Source organism: Eublepharis macularius, chromosome 2 (genome assembly GCF_028583425.1).
Source record: "Eublepharis macularius isolate TG4126 chromosome 2, MPM_Emac_v1.0, whole genome shotgun sequence".
Lineage (NCBI taxonomy): Eukaryota > Metazoa > Chordata > Lepidosauria > Squamata > Eublepharidae > Eublepharis > Eublepharis macularius.
In genome coordinates this window covers 50945560-50961654 of record NC_072791.1, presented here as the reverse complement: position 1 = coordinate 50961654, position 16095 = coordinate 50945560, and the positions used below count along the sequence as shown (strand labels likewise).

The 16095-nt window shown below is 42.3% G+C and overlaps 1 protein-coding gene across 1 annotated transcript in view; it reads left to right on the top strand.

The window, feature by feature from the left end:
- NPAS3 (neuronal PAS domain protein 3) overlaps positions 1–16095 on the top strand; it is a 1036342-nt gene that overhangs the window by 947152 nt on the left and 73095 nt on the right. The window contains exon 7 of the mRNA XM_054969956.1: positions 1825–1943. Within this exon, the coding sequence (XP_054825931.1) occupies positions 1825–1943 (119 nt within the window). The remainder of the gene's footprint in view (positions 1–1824; positions 1944–16095) is intronic.

Below are 16095 nucleotides of genomic sequence, written 5' to 3'. Positions count from 1 at the left end.
TCTAAATTAAGTCTAACCTTAAATGTATAATCTGTCCTTGGGAAGAAAAAAAAGGATATAGCATCTTCGAGCTCTCGGCATCCCTTACGAGAAAAATTGGTTCTAAGGGTCTCTGATCTTGTGTTTTAGTAAAATAGAACTGCACGGCTGACTGACAGTTCTGATCTAAAGCATTTACGTTTAAGTTTTGATCTCTCTGCTTTTGATTAAAACTAATGAGCTCATTTAATTCAAAATGGGAATCTCTGATAAGAGAAATAAGGTTGATGTGATTGGATTAGAGGGGCAAATTAAACTCTTAGAGCAGAAGTTTGTGCTTATATAGTGTATTAAAAAGCTGTTGGCGTATTATGGCGTGTTAGATGATGAGAAAAATTTCATAGTAATTCATATTTAATCAGAAGAAATGAAAGTACTAAATATAACATGGCTCTGCTTTTCCCTCGAGTGATAAAGAGCTGTACATTTAAAATGACATGGAATTCATGCTCTCTAAAACAAAAAAAAATCTCTTAGGAGAGACACTAAAGAAAGGACCGTTCTTGTTGATGGACGCATCACAACAGATGCCTTAAGCACAAAATAAGCACAACCACATCAGAGCGAGGTAGATACATGCTAATATCAAAATTATAGGCAGCCAGTTATATGTCTCACAGCAAATACTTTTTATAAAACCAGGAAAAGCTTTGGCTAATAATTGAAAATATATTAGTACAGGGTTTTTCCCCTTTTATTTATACTCCTGAAACAGAAAAATGGATTTCTACTGCGATTCATCTTGTGGGCTTGATCCATAATACCTCCATTAACTTTTTCCGGTGAAGCTGATAAAAATGTGATGTGAAAAATCAAAGCATTCAGTTATGTAACTACAAAATTTATTTCCAGATAGAGTGATGAATGCTGCAGCCAATCCCTCCTTCCTCTATCCTGAACAATGTGTTGGTCCAGTTTAAACGACTAGCTGTAGTAAAAGGAAGCTTGTGTGGCTCCAGCGCAATCCGCACAAGATAATCTGATGTCCTTGATATTATCCCTTGACCAAAATAATTTTCATGCTGGCCTAGGGATAAAGGCTGAAAGTAGCAGTCAGTCGAAAGGGCATAGGAAGCTTCATGAATCATGTGGAGCAAATCTTGAGGAAGGAGGAGGGAACTGGGTAACTTTCCAATTTTTGCATATATTATTTTCCCTCAACCAGTCTAAATGGCAGGATAGATCTAGTGTGAGCTATTAGAGTGCCATGGCATGTAATTTGAAAAAAAGAAGTAAATATTTATTTATTAAAATATGTATACTTTTCACTTGTGACTCGAGGAAACTTACAATTCCAATTTAAAACTATGCATAACACAATAAAACCCCATTAATTTCACTTCCCAGAAAACACCTGCAACCTCAGCAATAGCCCTCTCAAATAAAATGGCCATACAGGGGCTTGTAAAAACTTCTAAGGATGGCCCATTCTAAAATACCCAGGTTCTGATAAATACCAAGCAGGCAATCTTAACAAGGGAGGCAACTAGAGACTGGCACTAGAGGACTATAACTGGTGCATTAGCACGTATGGAAGGAGATAGTTCTTTAGGGTTATATATGAAGCACAATTTTAGCTGCCTGGAGAAATCAAAACAGTCCTCTGGAACTTTAGACCTATGTAATATTTTAGCTCATAACTGAGACTAATCTTGTTTTTTGCAGTACATTGGCATGAGTGATTCATTATTCATTTCTACTTAGCTCATGCCTGAGAAATAATTTGAAGGAATTTGTAAATCATCAAATAATCTATGAATGTATTTTTAAAAATTTCTATTCTAGTGGAATCCACAAGCCCCAGCCTACTTACAACGGACAACAATCTAGAGAGGTCTTTTTTCATCCGGATGAAATCTACCCTGACCAAGCGAGGTGTGCACATCAAATCCTCAGGATATAAGGTAAATTTTGTTCCATTTTGCTAAATAGTTGTTTTTTTTCCTCTGCTGTCAGAGAGAAAGATGGTGGCTAAATAACTAGCACACTTGACCATATCTCTTACCTCATTTAAGCAAATTTGGTTAGGGATATGCATGGGGATATTTTGTGTATTTGGCTCCCTTTAATATTTTTAATACGAGTTGTTTGAGTCAGCTTTGAGAATATTACAGACTAGAAGGTAAATCTATATTCCTTAAGGTTATAGATTGAAGATTCAGACTACTAGGTGGCTTTGTTAAATGTAGCCTGAGCCTCTGAGTAAGCAGTGATTTGGTTCACTGATTTGAGGAAGTCTGAAAAAGGCAGGGGATGTGTTTGCAAAATCCCTCCATTGTGAAACTTAATTCCATGTATGAATTAGGCCCTCTGACTGGCCATTTTTTCATCATTTTTCTTTCCCTGTAGGTTATTTGAATATATACCCAACTGGTTATTAGAATATATCCAGACCCAACTATTTAAAAACCTGCACGTCTAGCTTGGCCCTAAGCTTCCAAGTGTGGGCTCCACACATATGACACGGTAGCTCTTGCAGTACATCACTCTCTATATACACACTATGTATCTGCTCGTGGCACGTAACCTGTCAGTATAATATACCTCCCTTTGTCAGAGATAGCATAAGAAAACATATTGGGAGGCAGGGTTGCCAGTCCCCTTGCCTTGAAAGCAGGGCCCTCCTCCCCCCTCCCCGTTGGCCCGGTGAGCAGGGCCAGGGGGGTAGAAGGTGGGTACCTGCTGACATATGCAAGGGACTAAGAAACTTTTCCTTTCCACCCAAATCCCCTAGGTTCCTCTTGGTCTGCTGCAGCCCTGAATGAAAGCATACTGGCTGGCTTGAACAAGACAAGGAGAGAGAAAAGCCCTTCTCTCTCCACCCGAAACTTGCCTGCTTCTTCTTCCCAGGGCTGCTGCTACAGCCCAGGACCAAAGCCAGTTGTCTGGCCTGACAAGGTGGGGGAAGGGAAAGGAAGGTGGGGGAGGATAATCAAGATCCAAGGAGAAGAGCGGAGAGGTGACTATGAAATCCTGCCTGGGGCTGAACAGTCCAGAGGAAACTCTCCTTTCATCCTTCCTTCTTCGCACCTTGGGAATCACTCTTTCCACTCAGGCGTTCTATTTTGTGTTAGTTTAATTCTCTCTTCACCTCTACTTTCCCTGGGTATGTTTTAAAATCCCCCCTCTTCTTCCTGCCCTATGTGTGTGAGAGAGAGCCTTCGCCTCTCTCTCTGTTTTTTATTCCCCTTCTTTTCCCACCATTTTGTCTTCCTCTGTATGTGTTTTTTTCTTCTCTCCCCTCCCTCATTTCTTCCCTCTTGAAAAAAACCCCATTATATGCTATTCTTCCTTAGTATATGCCAGTGTAAACTACTTTCATGAGGTTTTATTGTATCATCTCACTTTGTAGCACAGATTTGGCATGAATTTTTGAAGTTTATCATATAATGCTAACAGTGGCTTTATGTAATGTAATTTACCTGTGAAAATATTGGAGTAATATACTGAAAACACATTGGGGCTTGCTTCTGACTAAACACATTTGGTCAGCATGGTTACAATCCTTAATGTGTCCGACTGAAGCTTCTTTTGAAGCCATCACATCTTCCCAATTTTAATGTATTTTTACAATTAAGTTGGAAACTGATTATGCCACTTTTTAAAAAAAACAATCATGTTCGTATTAAAATCTGTCTAGGATCTCTTCCTTATTGCAATGATCTCTCTAACCTCCACCACCTGTTATTGTTACAAGTAATAGTTCAGGGTAAAAATGGCTGGGCTCATGAGAAAAGGGCTCATGTAAAGGAGAAGTATTTTTTCCTTTTCCTTTTGGGTAAGTATGTCAAATGTCTGCAAAATGAAGACAGATACTGCCAGGCTGAAGCAAGATTGAAGATTGGGAACCCCTGGTTTAAAGACAAGAGTTGCTTGCATTGCTGCTTGTTGTTGTTTATATATTGTTAAAAGTTGTTCTTGTTGGGGAGGGAAGTTGTTTAAGCAGTTGCTTGCTGTTTACTTACTTGTTGCTTCTTGAGGGAGGAATTGCTTAAGCAGTTGCTTGCTTGCTATTTATTTACTTGTTACAGTGTCCTTTGCTTCAGTCTAGTTTTGACAGGATACTCTAGTTGGACATCGGTTCGGGTGAGATTCTCTGGTTTGCTATTGGTTCCCTTGCTTCAGTTTGGCTCTGTATTATGCACACTAAGATTTAATTTACATGGGAGAAATGAATGTCATAGTGACTCTAGACCTATTGATTCTGTTCTGCCATGTCTCTGGTTTGATATTGGTTCCCTTGCTTCAGTTTGATTCTGCTGGGCTTTTTTTGGTTCATCTTGCACTGGGACTTGCAATGGCACTAGCTTTTGCACAGAGGTTGCCCCTTTGCTTAAGGGGTTTTTGCCCTGAAAGCCATGGAATGTTTTCCACCATAGGTACCAATGGAGAGTGGCTGGGAGCAGCTGGTTCAGGGGCCCATAGAATTGGGTCCCTGGTCTAATCTTCCTGAAACTTTGAGAGTCTTTAGGGGACAGGAAGGACTAAGTTTCTTGTCAATTTTATTGGAATTTGCTTGAACATTGCCCCCACAGCCCCCCGGATAGTTTCCCCCCATGGGGAACAATGGCAGAATATATTCAGGATTCTCTAATAAAACTGAATCCAGTTAGAGAATCTGGCCCAGATATTTACTGATTTAGAATGAACCCCCAAGTTTCAAACAAATTGGACAAATGGGACCCCCCCCCAAATTAGGTTCCTCTACACAGCTACACTAAGTTCTCTATATTGGTTCCTAAAATGGCAGCCAGCAGGAGAGCTCTACCCTGCCCCTAGCATTTTAAAAAAACCGATTGCATTAATTTATTTGTCCTACATTTACAGCGATTGATTGACAAGATTATTTTTTTACCTTTCTGCTGGAATCTCTGCATTTGCCTTCCTTCCTTGTAGTAGTCTTCCATTTGTTTTCTTTCACACAATGAGGAAGGCTTCCTTGCAGACCAGCCATTACTCCTTTGGTGGAACTATTGGAGGGGGGAGCTGGAGTCACCAAATATCACCAAAATTGCAGCAGAGTTTCTTCTGCCTGTTCATCATTGGACAAAAGGTTCAAATTCTATGGGCCTCTGAACAAGGTTCCTCGCCCCAAACATTGTAATTGCACTTCCATTATTCCCTATCGGGGACTTTTTTCAGGTGGCTGGAGTCATTATTTTTCAGCCAAATGTCACCAAAATTGCAAAAGAGCTCTTCTGCGCGTGTCCAGCAAAGAACCCCAAGTTTCAAGCATATTGGGCAAAGGTTTTGTATTCTATAGTTTGCTTAAAACTCGAAGGTTCTTTGCCGGACAGGCAGAAGAAGCTCTCTTGCAATTTTGGTGACATTTGGGCTGTTTCCACACAGCTTACCTGTATGCGGCATGTCCCGGTAAATCGCACAAAAAACGCAGATCGCGTTTCCTTGCGCGAGATATGTGCGACGTCACGTGACATCGCACAAATCTCGCGCAAGGAAACGCGATCTTCCGCGTTTTTGCGCGATTTACCGGGACATGCCGCATACAGGTAAGCCGTGTGGAAACGGCCTTGGTTGAAAACAAGCTCAGTCTTTCTACTTTCAGAGAGAAACAATCTCACCACCGCACAAAGGAGAGAGAAGGAGAATGGCAGCTTTCTACAGTTTGGCATTGGCTGGGTGTGCTTTGTGCTGCTCCCTTGGAAAGGTCTGATTGGAGAAATACCATTGTCCAGGAAATCAGTGGAATAATAATTCTTAAAAACATGCTTATGCTGCATAGCTGGAAAACGTAAGAACTTGGTGGGCAGGAGTGGATATTTTGGGGGAGGATGTTTTTATTACTCCCAAGCATCTTGGATTTGTGTTATCTTCCCAAAAAAACAAGGTAATGATTTGAAACAGTGATTTCCATGTATATTTTCAGCTCAGGAATTCCATTATGCACACCCATAGTACTATCCTTACTGCCCTTACTGTGCTATCCTTTCTGGAGCGCAGAGCACAAACTGGCATAATGACACTGAACAGATTATGCAAGATCACACATGTGAGCTTTAGTGCTGCATCTCCATTGTATTCCTTTCCAAAGGAAGACAAAACAGATGGTGCTAAGTATATCACACTGTGGAGGAATCAACTGAGGGAGGAAGGGGAGTAGCACGGAATGCCCATGAGGTATCCCTGCCAGGACTTAGCAATAGAATTTTTTTCTCTTGGAAATTATTACTTGGATGATCCCTTACTGCATATTAGCGCAATAAGCAATAGCTTGTTTTTAAGCCAGTGTCCTCTTCTCATTCAAATGAAATATTGAAAAAAGGCTGGGTCATTACTCCAGAAAAACTATGAATATTTATTTCTTTATGCCATTTATAGCCCGCCTTTCTAACTGAGGGCCAAACTACAAGTGACACCTGACACTAGTTGGACACTTGTCAGCTTCTCTCAAGTTTTGATGGGAAATGTAGGCAGCTTGTTGGACAAGTGACAGTTGAAAAGTCCCTTGGACAGCAGTCAGAGAGCCAAGCTGCAAGACCAGGGCGCCTACATTTCCCATCAAAACTTGAGGGAAGCTGACAAGTGTCCAACTAATGTCAGGCGTCACTTGTAGTTTCGCCCTGAGACTCAGGTTGTATTGCACAGTGTAAATCAATGCAATCAATAAAATAAGCTATCGAATAAGCAATGTAATAGGAATGGAATTACAGAAACATGAAACAAATCATATGTTAAACAATGCAGAAGGTGGTATTACATAAATAGAAAACTACCTGTATTTACTTGAATGTAAGACAACCCCCTTAAAATTATATGCAAAAACATTATTATTATTATTATTATTATTATTATTATTATTATTATTATTATTATTTCACTTGTAAGTGAAAATAAGACAACCTCTCTTTAATTTATGGCATACCTGTGAAAAAAACCTAGTCTTGCTTTTAAGCAAATCCTGTATGGAGTGAGAGCAAGATAATAAGTACAGCAAATGGATAAGACATACTCTACAGCAGCACCAGATCTAGGGTTGCCCACGCCCGGGGCAACCCTTGGCTGGCCACCTCGCACGCACAGCGCGCGCACGCTCCCCATGCTGCATGATGACATCACTTCGGTGACATCATCACGCAGGGCAGAATGGAGACAGCGTGCGGAGCTGGGAAGCAGCCCGCCCCATTCGTCTCCCTGCAGGCGAACGGCACAGGCGGCCTCGCAGCCCCCTGCGCTGCTTTCGCTTGCCCCGCAGGACAGGGGGCGGCCGGCTTGCCGCGCACCCCCCTGTCCTGCAGGGCAGGCAAAAGGCAGCGCGGCCACCCGCACCATTTGCCTGCCCCACAGGACAGGGGGCAGCCGGCCGCCCCCTGTCCTGCGGGGCAGGTGAATGGCGCAGGCAGCCCCGCAGCCCCCCACGCTGCCTTTTGCTTGCCCTGCAGGACAGGGGGGTGCGCAGCAAGCTGGCTGCCTCCTGTCTTGCGGGGCAGGCGAAAGGCAGCTCAGGGGGCTGTGAGGCTGACCGCGCTGCTGCCTGCGCCCTCTGGCAGCTGTTCCCGGCGCCCCCTCCCTGGTGGCGCCGGGGGCAGACTACCCCCCCTGCCCCCCCATCGATCCGGCCCTGCTCTACAGAGCAGTATAGTCCACAGTCCATTCTCCTTACTAAACCACTTTTCTGAACCATTGCAATATAATATAGCCCAATTCTGTTTTACATGGTTTGCAAAATGACAGAAACATGGGAGCCTTCCTGACTTCCTTATGCAGGCCATTCCACTAGGTAGAGGCCACAACAGAGAAGGCACGTATACGGGCAGTAGACTGATCCTGCCTGTTGGCACTGCAGAAAGCCCTGCTCAGATGACTAAAGCTTTCATTGGCCTCTCCTTTCATAAAAGGAGAGGCAGTCCTGCAGTTATAAGGGTCCAAGGCCATGAAGGGCTTTGTATGCGATAGCCGAAACATTGAATTAAACCTGGTAACTAGGGTTGCCAGCCCCAGGTTGGAAAATTCCTGGAGATTTGGGAGGTGGAGCCTGGAGAGGGTGGAGTTTGGGGAGGGGAAAGGCCTCAAAGGGGTATACTGCCATAGAGTTCTCCCTTCAAAGCAGCCATTTTCTCCAGGGGAACTCATCTCTGTGACCTGGAGATCAGTTGTAATTCCAGGAGATCTCCAGCTACTACCTGGAAGCTAGCAACCCTACTGGTAACTGATGAAAGCAATACTTTTGCAGTAGTTAGCCAATAACAAAGGTTGCAAGGCTGTTTTATGACAATTACAAAAAAGAATATTGTACATTATATTTTAATTGCCAACCATCATGTGTATGTGGTGCAAATCTTGTAACACGGTCTTGCAAATTGAGCAAGACATGCATAGTCAGGGGCAGCGGGCCTATTGAGGCCAAGTAGGTGGTGGCCGCAGGCGCGGGGTGCCGGAGGGAGCGCCGGAGGAGGCTCGGCGGGCGGGAGCGCGCGCCACAAAGCACCAGCCCCCTATCCCTCCCACCCCGCGCCGCTGCCGCCGCCAGCACAAGCCCCTGGCCAGGCGCAGCCACCGCGGGCAGGCATCTGCGGCAGCGCAGGCAACCGAGCGGGAGAGCTCGGAGGCCGCCCGCCGCAGCAATCGGGCCGGCGGCGGCACATGCGCTCCCGTGATAACGTCACGCGTGACATCATCACGCAGGCCGGTGTGCGCACGCGCGTGCGCGCGTGGGGACGCCCAGCCAGCCGGCCGGCCGCGAGCGAGGTAAACCCTTGCTCCGCCCCTGTGCATAGTCATACTTTCTTTATTGTTTATCAACTACATGTAAATAAAGGTGGGGAAAGGTATCCTTCTACTTCTGTACTTTCCAGCAAAGCCATAGTAGATGATGTCTTTATGGCATTTCTCAAGATGAAACCACAGCACCAACTGGAATTACTGAGGTCCAGCCACTGTGGAGTGCCTATAGAGCACCTGCCCAAGAGTAAGGCTTTTATCCATCCACCCCTTTGCTGTTAAGAGCCCCAGGGATAGTTCTGAAGCTAACAGGAAATGAACTGCTTGGGGAACTGCTAGTCAGTCACTGAGAAGTTTGGATAACCTGTTGCAGGAGATAGGAGGGTTTCTTCCAAAATTACACTGGCCCTGGAGGGGCCCCAGTCAGTTTTGCTGGTAGACATAAGTGGAGCATACTCCTCTATGGATAGGTTAGGTCCAGGAACAACTTTGCAGTTTGGGATGAGTATTTTTTTTTTGAAAAAAATTTTATTGGGTTAGAATCCGTTATTTTTACATTACATTCAATTTTCCCCAAATTTTTCATTTCTAACCCCCTCCCTTTCCCCCCCTTTTGTTGACTTCCAACAGCTTTCCCCCCCTTTGTCCCTTTTCCCTTGCTTCTATTAAATTCCTCTATCTAAAACAGATATACATTCTCCATTATATTAAGCAGTACATCCTTAACTACTTTTCTTGTTATATACCCAAACTGTAAGTCTTTGTTTCCATCTTGAATAAACAATTTATCCCAATTTATCCCAATTTATGGGATGAGTATTTTGATTGCATTTCCTGGCCTTGAAAAAATGCTGGATCATCAGCATGTAATAAATATAGAGTCCAGAATTTCAGCCAGTGTTAAGAACTCTCTCTGAATTGATGGAAGGAATTACTTCCTTGCCAGCCTTTCATGGCAACTGAGTAAGCAACCACATTGGCTATCGTGTTCTCAGCAGCAGCTTACACATAACCTCAGGCACTTGTGTGTGAGTTCTTGAAAGAGAAAATATTTGCTGGAATACAGAGCTCACTCTGGCCTTCAGCTCTGCCTCTTGTGAGTTAAGAAAATGTTTTGGGATCTTTAGCCATCATGAAGTCAGCCTGTATAAGAGGGCACTAGGGAGATTTTGTTTTAACAATTTTTTTTGTAACATAGACACTCTAATCACAGTCTTTTGCTGGAGCCATTACGCTGGGTATGAGCCAATGTCACACAGCATTTTGCTCTTAGACAAAATGTGTGGAACTCAATTTTAAAGGCATGTAGTTTCTAAAACACATTTGGGGAAATCCCAGAAACTTTAATGTTTAGACTTGGCTTCTGTCTTTATAGCAACTAATGGCTAAGCACAACATATTATTTGGGGGTGGGAGGGGGAAGCTAAAATTGTTACATTAATAAGCTGAGTGAAAACTAGAAATGCAAATGTTCAGTCACAGGCAGACAGCCAAAATTTTAGTAATGGAAACTGAAATTTGATTAATTTCTTCCTATAAATTAACCTCCATGTACAGAAACAATTTTGAAATATGTAAGCTTACAAAATTGAAAAATGTTTAAAGCTACAAAAATGTTTTTTACAAATTAGACCTTATGCATGGAATTTAATTTTGTGTAGTGCTAATTTGCAAACACTCTAAAACTGGGTATTATATTTGAGTGGTGTATGTGGAGGTTATTTTTATAGAGTGACGTAATTACAGGCATTGATCCAATACCTTTGACAAATTCATCTCTTAAAGTTGTAGGAAGAAGATATGAACTGCATTACTGAAGCCAACCGAACACCACTAGTGCCATTTTATTTGGGCGGGTGGGGGAAGGGGGCAAGAACTGAAGACCAACTAACAGACACATGTCACATTTAAATTGTTTCAAAAATTATTTTAGGAAAGTATGCTTTGGCTGTTTTCTCTGTATTTCATAATGATGTTTCTTTGTACAGTGTCATAGTTAGAATAATGTTATCAAACGAGCCAGCCCCCTTTAAACAAAAGTATAAAGCTTGGAGCTTACAGATGCCTTACATTGGCATTTAGGATATAATGCCCGCAACAGAGAATTCATTGCCCCGTGGAGGAGCCTTGCATTAAGAACATATCATTGTATCCAAAGAAGAAATTTCTGCTAGTGCTGGGAAATCCAGTCAGTTGTTGAGACTGGCCACAATTCCACTGTGTTGGGGTATGAACAAAGATTGTTTTGGTGCTTCAGCACTTTCACCTTTGTTCATGACTCTTTGTTCATCTTTGTTCATGATGACTCACTGTAGATTAATTGCAGCTTGTGGCCGTGCAAAGGCTAACAGTGCAGTTCTAAGCACCCTTCTAAGGTATTCCATTGAAATCAATGAGCTTAGATGGTTGCAATTGCTTAGGGTTGCCTTATAAGCTGTTGACTTTTCATAAGATCCAACCCACAGAGATTTGAGTGCATAGCTAATGCATAACCCTATTTTCTTGACCATAACAATAGCAAGTTTGTAGAACCATTGAGTTGTCTAGACGTATAGGTGAACTTGAGGATTAATCACATGTAGTCTGGAATACAGTTTCTACTAACCACTCATCTGGATTAAGAGACTCTCAAACAGTGGCCAGCTGGGTACTCCAGGAGGGATCATGCCTCAAAAGCAAGCCTTTATTAAGATTCCATGTGTTTTTTTCCTATTATGTATCTGGATTGTTAATATGTAGATTCCATTTTACCTACCCCAATGGTCATTGCTAGGCATACATAATTAATCTGAGCCTTGGTGATCATCAGTGCATCTTGTGATGTGGGATTAACTCTTTGTTTGTTCTTTTCATTTGCCTTAAACTAGGTTCTTAACAGTTTCACAGGTTGATCCCATATTGTAGATGTTTGTCATGAGACATGGGGTTGCCAATACGAACCAACCCCCCCCGCCACAAACCAGCCTGGTTCGTGGTTCGCGAACCAGTGGTTCGTGGAAGCTCATTTCCACAAACTTCCATGAACTGGTCTACTGGTTCGTTTGGTTCTTATTAAAGGGCAGTTTAAATGGCCATTTCTCTGGGGAAATGGCCATTTAAACTTTTCCTGCCGCTTGCAAGCAGCAGGTCCCTTTAAACTATCAGCTGGCAGGCGGCGAGGGGGATCCCTCCTCGCTGCTTGCCAGCTGATAATTTAAAGGGACCTGCCGCTTGTAAGCAGCAGGGCCCTTTAAACACCCAAATCCCACAAACCCCAGCCCCACACTTACCTTGTCTTCTCCGCAGCCACAGCCTCCTCCTCCTCCTGTGAGGGGCAGGAAGGCCATTTTCGGCCTCCTCCGCCACTACTTGGGTACGCAGAGTGGCGGAGGAGGCTGAAAATGGCCTTGCTGCCCCTCATAGGAGGAGGGGGAAGCAGCCGCAGAGAAGACAAGTGTGTGGTTGGGGGGCTGGACTAGGGGGCTGGGGCTGAGGTTTGTGGGGTTTGGGCCATTTAAAGGGCTCTGCTGCTTGCAAGCGGTAGGTCCCCTTAAACTATCAGCTGGCAGGTGGGGGGGATTCCCCCCACTTCCCAGCTGATAAACGGGACCTGCCGCTTGCAAGTGGCAGGAAAGAGCCCTTTAAATGATTAAATGCCCCTTTACTTGTTGCTAAGCTGCGGGAAAGGGGCATTTAAAACCCACGAACCATGAACCACGAACTGGTTTGGGAACTTGCCCCAGTTCGTGCGAGTTTGTGGTTCCTGGTTCGTGGAAACCCATGAACCATGAGCCACATGGTTCAGGTTTGTTGTGGTTCGTGCCCATGTCTAGTTGCCAACAGTGTGGAGCAAATATGTCCTTGCCCCTTTAACATAGGCTTAATAGGATGATATTTACCAGGTAATGTTATATTCCTCTATGGTATGTGCCCATTTTTACACTTTAAGCTTCTATTAAAGGTCAGGACATTTTTTTCCTCCAGATTGCTAGAAGCCCTACCTGAGAAGTGTGTTAGCTAAAACTATGGAAGCCCCATCATTTAATGCTTTTATACATCTATAAATAAACATTTATAATGTACATTTATAAAAGGAAAAGGTTTGCAATCAGGTTTGCAATCAAAGCAGACATGAGAAAAAAGGAGAGAGAGAAGGAAAGAAGAAGCATAGGGGACTTGTGAAGACTAAGAAGGGAGAAAGGCCATAGATAAAATCAAGCATTAAAATGGGTTCCTTTTATGCCACTGAGGAATCTAAATGTCAGCCCTTGTAAGATGTGAGTGAGAACAATTATAGCATGTCCAGTATTTGCTGCCAAGTGTATACTACTCAGAGAGATAAAAATCTAGATTTTTATTGCCAGAGCAATAGCTCTAAGTTTCTTTAGAAAATCAAAATGAACTGTAGCCAGCTGAAATTTGTCATTGAAAGTTAAAACACATTCAGTAGGTTTTCAAGATAAACAACTCTTATTTTATGCACAGATGATTTGGTTTGGGGGTTTGCCATATTTTCTTGTCATACACAAATGAAATGTCATCTTTAAAGCATACTGGCAAAAAAGAAGCTGTCCCACTTTTTGCCATATCTAGCCCGTTCTTCTGTATCAAATCAAATATAAAACCTGTTGCAGTCCATTAACAGAGTTGCTTTTGTGTTTGTGTTCCTTTACTCAGGCACACATTAATTAAATCAAGCTCTATCAGATCTGATAGTGATTCAGGAATCTAAAAATATCTTGAAGACTGACTCAGAACCCACTTGCTCTTATCTGTGTAGCTAGGTGTTGTTTACAAATAAATAGGCCTTTGTTTTAAATCACCTCTTTTGAAAATATTGTTATTAGTGTTTTTCATTCTTTGAGTATAAAGATTCAGAGAGAAAGAAGGAAAGTTGGAGAACTTTTCCCCTTTGCTTGTGCTGAAGGAAAGAGCTGATGCACAATAAACAAACATGCATTATGGGTTGCCTTCAGTCACTTTATAGTCATATGCATTCATAAATTTTGATACAGTTGTAAGAAGCTGACTTTGATGGTACCAAACTCGCAGAAGAGCTTTAGATCACTGGAGTAACCAGAGATGAAGTTTATGTTGTCAATTTATCAGCTCTTCTCCATCAAGAAAAAAATGTTTTTAGTGTCTGCCTATTAGCAATTGCATGCATATTATGAAACTGAGTTTGGGGGGGGGGGGAAGGCATGCCATCTGTCTTTTCTTTTTTGCCCTTTATCAAGTAAAATTACAAATATCTGTGTTTCAAAACAGAATAAAGCATGTGATGTCATTTATAAAGATGCTTATAAAGAAAAATGGACTGATCAGCAATGTAAATCTCTTAACTCAGAAATTTTAGAAGCATAGAACGATAGATGTCATACATTGCGTATATTATCTGTGAGTGTTGTTCACTTTTTTCATTTATCACATTACCAACTGGAAAGCTATTTCTTTCATTTCATTATTGCTGAAAAATTAATTAATTGATAGCCCAAGAAGTGTTAAAAGGTTTCTTTAACAAGGACTTTATAAAGAATAATGTTTTTTTAAAAAAAAATATGAGAAACTTGCAAGGATTTGCATGGAGGAATGAGAAGAAGCATTTAATATCTCTTCCTCCTGATATGGCACAATTTCATCAATAATTTTGTTCATTTACACCAATACATATCTTTTAAAAGTGTATTGCATGGCTGTCTGGATAACACGTCTCAGAATATGAATAATTCTGTAAAACTGGCAGAAATAGCACTCTCTGCCATGGAGAAAGAAGGATTTCTGAAAAGACCATTCCCAGTCTCCTCCATGTATAACAGGACTTGTATGGCTATCTTTATGGTGCTATAAATTCCATCACTGATTTTGGCCAGCTCAGATTGATTCTGCAGTAACTGTAAGTAATGAACCCTACAGACAGAGCCAAAGGGGAAAACAAGCCAATAAACTTTTGGCTGTATAAATACAGACTGTAGAGTTAATTTAGCCACAGTTTTTATCAGATCATGCAGCCAATATCCTTCAAAACAGAAAAACGCATCCAACAGAATACATAGCGCCAAAACCCTGCCTGGCTTTTCATTTAGCTGTTAAACTGGGCAATCAGTTTCTTTAAAACACACACATTAAAAAAAAAGATTTTGCCAAGGAAATGTTCTTTTGGGATCACCTAAAATATATAAAGGTTTTGAAAGGAGCCGTTTTGGAGAGGGAAGGGGCACCAATATAAGTGGCACAAAGGCCACAGGATCCTGAACCCTCTGCTGTTTCTTTCAGGATAGTCACCATTTTGCCTGACATTAATTGCTTTTAATGAGTTCATGACAGGAATAAAGTATAAAGGCTTAACTTTCCCCCTCACTGTATCTCCATACTGGAAAAAAACAGTACCTGTTAGATATCTGCCTGTCACCTATGTCTTAAAGTACAGAGCCTCTGTCAAGAAGAAGCTCTAATTCTGCTGGTGCTGGGTTCTGAGGCATTTGCATTGCAGATGGAAGACTATGTTCCTTGGTCTAATGTCATTTCTGGGCCGTGAGTCACAAACACATTTCATTGATATCAGTGTACCTGCTCCATATTCAGAAGTTAAGAGGCCAAAGTTCACACCTGGGCATATGACTGCTGTAGATAGATTTTCATGAGACGTACTGTCTGGGCTCCAACTCCATTGAAAGACAGGATAGGTTAGCCAGAAGTCAGGGATGCGCATGCTGGTACCACTGGCACGAGAAACTAAGATGTGAGTTCCTCAAGGAAAGCTCTTCTGTCAGCCAGGACATGATGTCAGGAAAGGATGACTCAGAGTGAATAGAACACTGGCAGGGAAAATCCTGGTTGCCTAGTCAACTCTTGTTATATAGTAGAAGGGCAGTGTGATAGTGGTTCAGCTGAGGAGGAAGCTGATCTGCTCCATGGAAAGCCCCATGGAGAAGGAGATTAAGGCTGTTTTGGAGGGAAGGCAGCATGGTATAGCTCATTCTCAGAAGCTAAGCAGAGTCAGTGCTTGGATGGGGAACTATCCAAGAAGACTGCAAATGACGGCAATGGCAGACCATCTCTCCTTCTTACTTGCCTTGAGAACCCCTTGCTGGGGGTAACCATAAGTCAGTTTTGACTTGATGTACCCTGTTTTTCTTCCTGTGATTCCAATGTGACTTATAAAATACAATTTAAACTAACAAAAAATTAAGAATATTCCAAATCTTGGGCAGATTCTGGATCCACAATGTCCAGAACAAAGAATCATTTGGCTTATGCCAAAAGTTTGCACCTCTAGCTATGACCATGTTAAATTCTTGCAATAGAGGAGAAACAGAAGCTCAAGTCGGATCTTATTCAGTTGCTGCTATCATTTCCCTTCAGCTTCTCCCCTCAATTGAGCAATAGCCTTCTAGTATT